The sequence below is a fragment of the Chaetura pelagica genome, unplaced genomic scaffold (assembly GCF_000747805.2).
Source record: "Chaetura pelagica isolate M959 unplaced genomic scaffold, ChaPel_1.0 scaffold17, whole genome shotgun sequence".
NCBI lineage: Eukaryota > Metazoa > Chordata > Aves > Apodiformes > Apodidae > Chaetura > Chaetura pelagica.
In genome coordinates this window covers 1,219,576-1,228,209 of record NW_009970726.1, presented here as the reverse complement: position 1 = coordinate 1,228,209, position 8,634 = coordinate 1,219,576, and the positions used below count along the sequence as shown (strand labels likewise).

The window sequence follows — 8,634 nt, the reverse complement described above, 5'->3', positions numbered from 1 at the left end:
TTGATTTGACTAAATTATTTATGTTATGAATTAACTGCATCACAGTATTTTAATTAAGTATGTTTGTAGTAATTTTTAAAATGGCTGACTGGGATAGGCTGTCTAATTATATTTTATCTGTAAGAAAGCATTAGCTCTGCTCTACTGATAGCTAACAAGGCCATCTGCAATGCCTTTCAGTTCACTCACACTGAATTGTTCAGATAAAGACTGTCAAGTGCTGCCTAAATAAGGAAGGAGCCTTGGTAGAGTTAAGTGCAGCATTGCTTAAATGAAGCATTGATTCCAGGCATGCTGTAGGGTCTGAGCCCTTTCCTGCAACTCTGAACCTTCTTAGACTTTTCATTGTTGTTTTCTGCAAAGTATTAAAATGCGAGTATCTGTCATTCAGGATCTCAAGGAAGATGAAAATGACGATGGGGAAGAAGAAGAAGAAAAGGTGAGTTAAACCCCAATAGCTTTGAAAAGAGCTTATTTCCTTCTGATGTTACCCTTTTAGGACTATAAACCTGCAATGATTACTTTTCTCTTACAGGTCTTCCTCAAGCCTGTTATTGAGGACAGAAATATGGAATTGGCCCGAAAGTGCAGTGAAATGATAAGTGATGTAAGTGATGGTGACTATTTGCTTCCTTACGTTTGCATTTCTCTTATCAAGTGGGTTTATATTTATGATACATATTTTTCAGATATGTGCACTGCAGCATGTGCCCATCCAAGGCTCAAATATGAAAGCACAGGAAATAACAGAAAAGCACAGCCTGTGCTTGTACCTTATATTATCAGATGCACAACATAGGCCAGGGGAAGAAGAATGTTCCAAAAAGTGGGTTTCACTCTGAGGATGCCTCCCATGAGAACACCTTGGCTGATTTCCTCAGGAAATGAGATGAATTTTCAGTGTTACCTGTTGGTCTGTGGTGATAGATGCTCAAAATTGCTTAGCATATTATTATTGACTTACAGGAAGAATCCATGAATGCTGAAATGCTAGAATATATTTTAAAATTATTTAGCTATTGTGGGAAACTGCTTGCGACAACTACAGACCTTTAAAATTGTTGATCAGATACAAACATTATATCATCCTAAGAGAAGCCACCAAGATGGCTCCCTGGTATACTCAAGATACTTTACGAAGTAGTAGAGATTATTAATATTTTTACCTATAGTTATCTAAGTGTTTTCTTTGGGAAAAGAGTGGCATATGGTACAATAAGTGCCTGTTAACTCATATAAAGGCCAAAATGAAAATGGACCTGGAGCACATACCTGACCCCAAATACATTTATTGCCTCCATGCGACTTGTTTCTGAAAGAGTTGCTGTTCTTAAAGGAAAAGGTCCTGGAAAAGTGCTGAAGAAATATTTTCTTTGATATAGAAGGAATTATCACTGTGCTCTGTACCCGTTAGAAGTAATGTTGGCTGTGGCTGGTAACTAACTGGTAAATGGAGTGGCTCTATTTTCTCTGATTTTCTACTGGGCCTTGGGACCTAAGGTGAGTAACAGGCCAGGTTTCTGAAGCCTGTAATGTTTCAGGGCAGGAGGCTTTTGCTGAAAACTCGTGATAACGTTTAGGCTGCAAGTGTGTTAGATTTTCTTTAAAATGTGTAAAGGGTAATGGCAAAGTCTCATTAATGCTTTCAAAGCAGTAGCAATATGTAATGGCCCAGACCAGTTTAATTTCAAAGAAGAACTATGCTTAAAAATGGCATCCAATTTTGGGGCCTTATTCAGCCTCTGCTGAAATCAGTAGGTGTTTCTTCATTGCCCAGAATGGAATACATGCATGTATAGAGGGTGAATTTTTTTTCCCAGAATATTTGCTATAATTGGAATCTCTTATGACCACAGAAGTCATTGGTGCTGGGGGGGTAAGTTTCTCACCCTGCACATTTCATTGTGGAGGCAAATAAACTGCAAGGAGTTTGCATTCTTGCCTTTGATTTTTGAATCATTAACATCTAGAACTTTTTTATATTTTTCTAATCCTTTTTAGCATAAATCTTTACACAAACTGGTGTTAGTGTGGATGTATGATTGGTGTGTATCTGTGTATTTTATCTTATGGGGCTTGAAGTTTGGCCCTAAGATGACCTTGGGACAGCAGCCTGTGTCCTTGCTGAACACGAGACTGGGTGATTATCCTTTTGTGCTGGCAGAGCTGTCAGTGCAGCTCCTCCATCAGAATGCAGCACCACGAGTGCTCATGGCTGAGATATTGAAGTTGCTTTATGCTTGCCCTGCATTCTTTGCAGGGTTACTTTACTTTGGCAATATGGCTTTTAAAAAGTGTTGCAATGGCAGCCCTTGGTGCATGTTAAACTGTCTGCCTTGAACTGTACGTAAGAGAAATTCTGAAGTGTTTATGTGTTCTGGTTCTTGAGGAAAACCCCATTTTCATTTGAGGTTGGCAGATGTTTGTTCTGTGGCTGTGATACCCCCTGCATATTTCTCCCTAAAGTAATTTAATTTAATCTCTGTCCATTGTGCGTTTTATTTCACAGATGTTTTCAAAACTGTCATGTGTATTTGATTTATCTTTCCCAGACCTTTTCTCTTCAGTGTTGAAATGTAGCCTGTCCATTTGTTTTTATTATTTACATTTTGGTAAATTTTAATCTCTGTTTTGATTGCGTGGTGTGATGTTGTGATTACTGATATAAGCAGAGAGGGTAATTATTATACAAATAAAATGATAATTGACCAAACTACCATAATAAGCAGACACTCTGCTTCTCAAGATTCTCCTGAATTTTGGTAATATGTGCTACCAGTCCTTCTTCTCCCCTGCAATAAAAAGTGTATTGCTTGCTATTTGACTGTCCTTGCATGGTGTCCCAACTTTGCTTTAACATGTCTCATTATTGTAAAGCAAGGGTCGAGGAGACCTAGAGTCGAGGGCAGAGACTGAGGCCCTTCTGACTGGTATCAGTAGGTGTGGAGGGTGGACCTGTTCCTCTGGGTTATTGCTAGTCACAGCCTCTAACTCAGGAGGACTTTGAGGTTCAAAGAGCTGGAGACTAGTAAAATAACTGTGGGACATGGTAGTGAATGCTTGCCCTATTCTCATACTTTTCTCTAGGTTTCTGTGGCCACACAGAGAGAATTATATTAGATGGATCTGTGGTCTGACACAGCCTTTAAGTCTTATGAGAGATTATAAATTAAGAAATTTAGGGTTGGAAAAGAAATTCTTAGTGGAAAAAAAAGTTCCCTTTTGGTCTAGCATAAGAGCTAGGTAAGGAGGTGCACACCTTTTTGTGGCTTTTATAGGCTTAAATGGGTCTTTGAGAGACAGCAGCTCTGTAATGGATCTTGGCATGTTGACTGTCAACATAGTTACAACACTGATGTCAAGAAACAGTTTTTCAAATATATTAATATTAAAATTAGGATAGTATGTGTCCCTGAATACCAAGGAAAGGTGGCTGCTTGGATTAAGTTGTTACCATCAGAGCCTTTCCTTTAGCTCACAGTCTTCTCCTGTGTTTCCCCCATAAAAAGACCAATGGAAGAGGCCATTATCTTGAAGGATTATCTTGAAGAGCCAGAAAGCTTCAGACTGAAGATTGGATGTCCTTGTTTTATAAAGTTGATCCTGCTATATAGCTTCCCTTAAGAAAAACAAGGCCATTTGAAGTTTACTGTTTTAGTGGGTTTCTTGGAATTTGAATCCACTTTTATTGGATAGCTGTGCTGCTGGTCAGAATAGTTCTATGATGAGTCAGGGAGAAAAGGATCATGAGAGAGCTATTGAAAATTTGGCCTCTAGTGAGCTATTGGACTTCAAAGTTATTTTAAAAGAGCAGTGGTGGCTCCAGGCCATCTTTGGCAAATTTTTCCTACTTGTTTTTATTTTTTTTTTAAGGTTTACCAGATTTATTGAATCTAAACAGCATATTTTGTGGTGAAGAGTAAGTGGCTTTCAGGCAAAAATTTCCTATTCAGTATTTTAGACATTTGAATTTGTAACCCCAAACTTTGAAGAGGAATATAAACTTCTTTACATGTTGTTATATGTCCTCTCTAAATAGTGCATTTGAGCCTGCACACATTTTTTTGGCCTTCATGGGTTGCTATAATAAATGTGAATAATAAAGGAGCAAGGAGGTGGTGTTAGTGCTTTCCTGCTTTCATCTGTTTTGAAAGCATGGCTTCTGCAGCAGAATGACTTTGATTGTTTCTTCTAGTCATGTTGTGTTGTCCCCCCCGCCCCTTCTGATTAAGAGATATCTTAGAAGGCTTAAATGTTTGATTTTTAAATGTAATTATTAGTCTGTTATTAAAATGGATGTCTTTAAAGCCAACTCTCAGTTATCCATGGGTGATTTATCTATGTTGTGAGCAGGAAGACTCCCTCATCTCCTTTAGCAGAGTCTCATCTTTACAGGAGGTCTTCTTGGAAACTCCATCAAATCTAGCCAGTAGATAGTCAGCTCTTCAGACTTCCTGCATCACTTGTCAGCTGTATCACCATTAATGTCTATAATTCTATGAAGCTTCTTAAAAAGCTGTTCATGTACACATTCTGTCCCCTTGCAAGTACATGCATGTGTGCCAGTACATGCATGCAGGTTGACAATAAGTGCCTGCTCATGCTTATCATAAAACTGACCTTTTTGTGCATTGTGATGTGGTTACCTGGGAGCTGATTCTGTGTAAACTGCCATCCTCCTCATGAATTTCCTCAGTCCCTGTAGAGAAGCATAGACTAGAACTTGTGATATCCATTAAGGATTCAGAGAAGAGGAAATTAAGACTGCGTATTTCTGTAATGCTCAGATGCAGATCATATTGCTTCTGTCAGTGCTTGTCAGCAAGTCTAGAGTGCACAAATGCAAGCTGCTGTTGTGCAGAATGTGAAAATGAGGTTAGAGGAATGGTAACAGATAATAACCACGAAAGCTTAATATAAAATAATTCAATTTGCATTGAACAGATCTATTATATGTACACAGAATGAAAGGTCAGTTGTTATGCTTCAAAAATTATTTCTGTTGCACATACAAATGACTTGAAAAATAGCTCAGTTTAAAATTAATGCTCTTAAACTCTGACATTGCCTACATGTCATGACAGTTGGGGTGCTGGATATGATTCGGTGATGGCCTTCTGAAGATTTTCATATAACTCTTGGATTTATGGAGCATTTGACAGTGACTTTTGATAGTGTTATACAGAATCTGTGCTTCCTAAATTGGTGTTAAAGGTTGAACTTTACCTTTGAGATTAAGGAGAAAATACTTTATTCAATTCTCCTTTCTTTAGAGATACTGGAACATGAACAGACAATGGTCAAAATTTGCTCTATATGCAGAAAAAATCGTATATTTTTAATGGTTTAGAGGTGGACTTGGCAGTGTTATGTTTATGGTTGCACTCAATGATCTTAAAGGCGTTTTCCAATCTAAATGGTTATATGATCTTTAATGAGTTCTGTGACTTTTACATAGCCCTGGTACTATATGTGAGAACTGGGTTTTTCCCCATGTGGCCTAGTTTGATTCAGCCTGAGGCATTTGCAAGCCAACAAGCATAGTATTAATGAGTTTTTTTTTTTTTTTAAAATTAAATAAAAGTATAATTTGCTTGGTGTTGGCTTTTTTAAAAAAATATTTTAACAACAATTAAACTAATTTTTTTCTCCTCTCTGTAGATACACTATAAAGAAGAGTTTAAAAAATCTAAGGGCAAGTGTATATTTGTACCTGACACCCCACAGCTAAAACACGTGAAAAGTCTCGGTGCTTTTATTTCTGAGGTAAGACCTGAAACACAGAAGAATTCTCTTTGCTTCTTATCCCTCATAAAAGCTCTCTCAATTGAATACGGTATTTTTTAGCATGGAAATAACAATTCTGTTTAAAGCTGAAGTGACTTAAAGCACCCTAATTAGTGTGTTCTGTATATATTAATAAAAATAATTTGGAATTGTGCAACACTTTTATTCTGGGATACCAAATGTTTTAATAATGGTTCTGAGGCAGTCTTAGCTACTCTGTTTTATGGATGAGTAAACTGAGATATTTCTTGTTAGACATTTTATAGTGATGGAGTTTGCAGATCATATTTGTGCATAATTTCCCTGCTGTGGAGAATTCATAGCCTGACTGTCTAGCAGAAGGGGAGAAGGAACCTGTTGTTCTCCTTCAGCAAGGGGACTGGGGCAGACATCAGGTCAATGGCATCTGCAGGTCTCCTGAGCACTTGCACGCATAGATACGCACATCCATGCCAGAGCTTTTATGGCTTTGTGTGTACCACAGACACACATACAGCCACAACGGTAGTGGCAAAGAAAGAATGGCAGCTTCCAAAATGCCAGAGCAGAGTTTACTGCCAGTGCTTTGTGTCCCAGGCACAAGGTATCATAGGATTATGTGTCTGATTATTTTTCCCAAGGGAGAACATCAGCAGGATTTTTATCGGAGTTGCTTTTATTAAGGAATTGCAGGTTCGGAGTGATTTTTCTGTCACTGTGATGCTTGGAAGACTTAAAATTTTATCTTACCTATATGATTATGTTCAAGCACATCTCAATATACCTGCCTGGATTTATGTAATTTATGTATATTCTATCTTCTATTTCTTACATACGTATATTTGCTGTGTGGCTACATTAAATGTAAATTAATCTGATTAATATTTTTGTTACATTTACCTTCAATGAAGAAAGTGTAGTAAATCCCAAGGGGCATAAACATGATGAAATGATACTTTCTGAGATACAAATTATTGCAGTCTACAAAAGCACAATACAGATAATTTATTTAATCCATTTGTCTGATTACAAAGAGATGCTGCAAATTATTAATCAAAGATTTAGAGATACAAAGATATTTCAGAATTTAAAATCCAAATGTTTTATGTTATCACACTGTTGAGCACCCTGTTGCTTATTGCTGCATTTCTTGAAGCATGATGTGGTGGATATTTTATCTTGTAGATTACTGACCTCTAGTGTCCCATAACCTGCTTTTGCAACAGTTGAACACTGAAATCTTTAACAGCATATCTCTGGCAGTGAAAAAGAGCTCTCTGTTTTGGAGACAACAACAAATGTTACAGCAAATTATTGATGGATGGAATATATATGAGGAACCAGTCTCTAATGAACAGCTGTATCTTGCGCAGTAAATTAATGACATTAGACAGTATCATTTAGGATAGCTTTGATATTTGCAATTACTTTCACAGCAGTAGCTGATATTATTGTTTTATGAATTTAAAAAAGTTTTTTGAATTTGATCAGGAGCAAAAGCCTCCCAGATTTCGAACCATTGTTCTGGCCTGTCTCATAGGCTCTTTTGTGAGGAATTGCTAGTACTGGACACTGAAGAAAATAAAGGTTAAATAAAAAGTAGTTTAAAAATAAGTCTGTAACATGAGACAATTAAGTAGAAGTGATGGCAGACATGCTACCACTTATTAATTGCTAAAATATTTTTTTCTTGTCCTCTCATTGCTGCCATTGTGCAAAACTTTGGTAAAGAGAAAGAAAAAAGTTAATTTTGGTTTTTGGAAATGATTTTTAAAAGGATAAAAAAATTACTGCCTTGCTTTCCTTATTTTATACTTCCTACTAAATTATTGAATTGAATTAGAAGGTACTTTACATTGCTTCATGAATTAGACACATCCACCAAGAGTATTTTAGAGTTATTTAAAAATCTGGTTTGCTTGAAAGTTTATAACATAGAATTAGATTTTTCTAATTCTAATGGTCTTTATAGCATTTTAATAGAAAAAAAATATCTAGTATGATTACTGTATCTTTCTTAGTTTTTGCATTGTGTGTTTTTTCTACCCTGTAGGTAAAGTACAAAGGAGCTGCTAAGAAAGACCTTTCGAACTCTCTTTATCAGCAGATGCCAGCCACAATTGACAGCGTATTTGCAAAAGAGTTAACACAACTTCAGAGCAAGGTACAATTTTAAAATCACAAAGATTATTTTTATATTAATTTTGTGACAGCTTATGACCAATCTGAGCAAATTTTTTTAACGTATCCTTGGTTACCTGCTTGATTTATTTAGGTGAGTTTATAATAAAGAATTTATCACCATAATTTCTTAACTTCAACTACTTGCTTTTTAAATTGTTGTCAGTCTGGCTCATTATGTTTATTAAATATAATTTTTAAAACTAGCAGTGCATTAATCAATCAAATGAAATCCATTAGAAGTCTATGAACGCAATAAGGAATTATTAAATTCGGTGACATTGCGCTGCATTTATAGACTAGATGAATCTTATATAATGAACGTTTCATTTGGCTGTTATATTAGCTTTATAAAGTGTTTGATGCTGAAGTGAATAAAAAACAAAAAAACTTTAATGACTTTTAAAGGCACTAACTGTACCATTACATGTATTTCTAATGGCCTACAGACCACGACTCATAACAATTTTATAGAAACAAAAATATGAAATCAAGTATATTGAACATATCTGAAATATGCAAACAACCAGTAAAATAGTAAATTCCTGTTCAGTTGCTTCCAGGGGCATAAAATATAATATCCTTAATATAGGCAAGTGACCCTTCACTTACATTGATCTCAGTGGAATTGTGAGTACTAAGTATGTGTAATATGAATGAAGTTACAGATTTTCATTGTTGTTCATG

At 36.0% G+C, this 8,634-nt stretch overlaps 1 protein-coding gene across 1 annotated transcript in view; it reads left to right on the top strand.

The window, feature by feature from the left end:
• Positions 1–370: 370 nt before the first annotated feature.
• The window catches only part of NEBL (nebulette), a 90,225-nt gene continuing 81,961 nt past the window's right edge, over positions 371–8,634 (top strand). Inside the window, exons 1-4 of the mRNA XM_010006953.1 lie at positions 371–439; positions 536–607; positions 5,662–5,766; positions 7,820–7,930. Coding sequence (XP_010005255.1) covers positions 371–439; positions 536–607; positions 5,662–5,766; positions 7,820–7,930 — 357 coding nt within the window. The remainder of the gene's footprint in view (positions 440–535; positions 608–5,661; positions 5,767–7,819; positions 7,931–8,634) is intronic.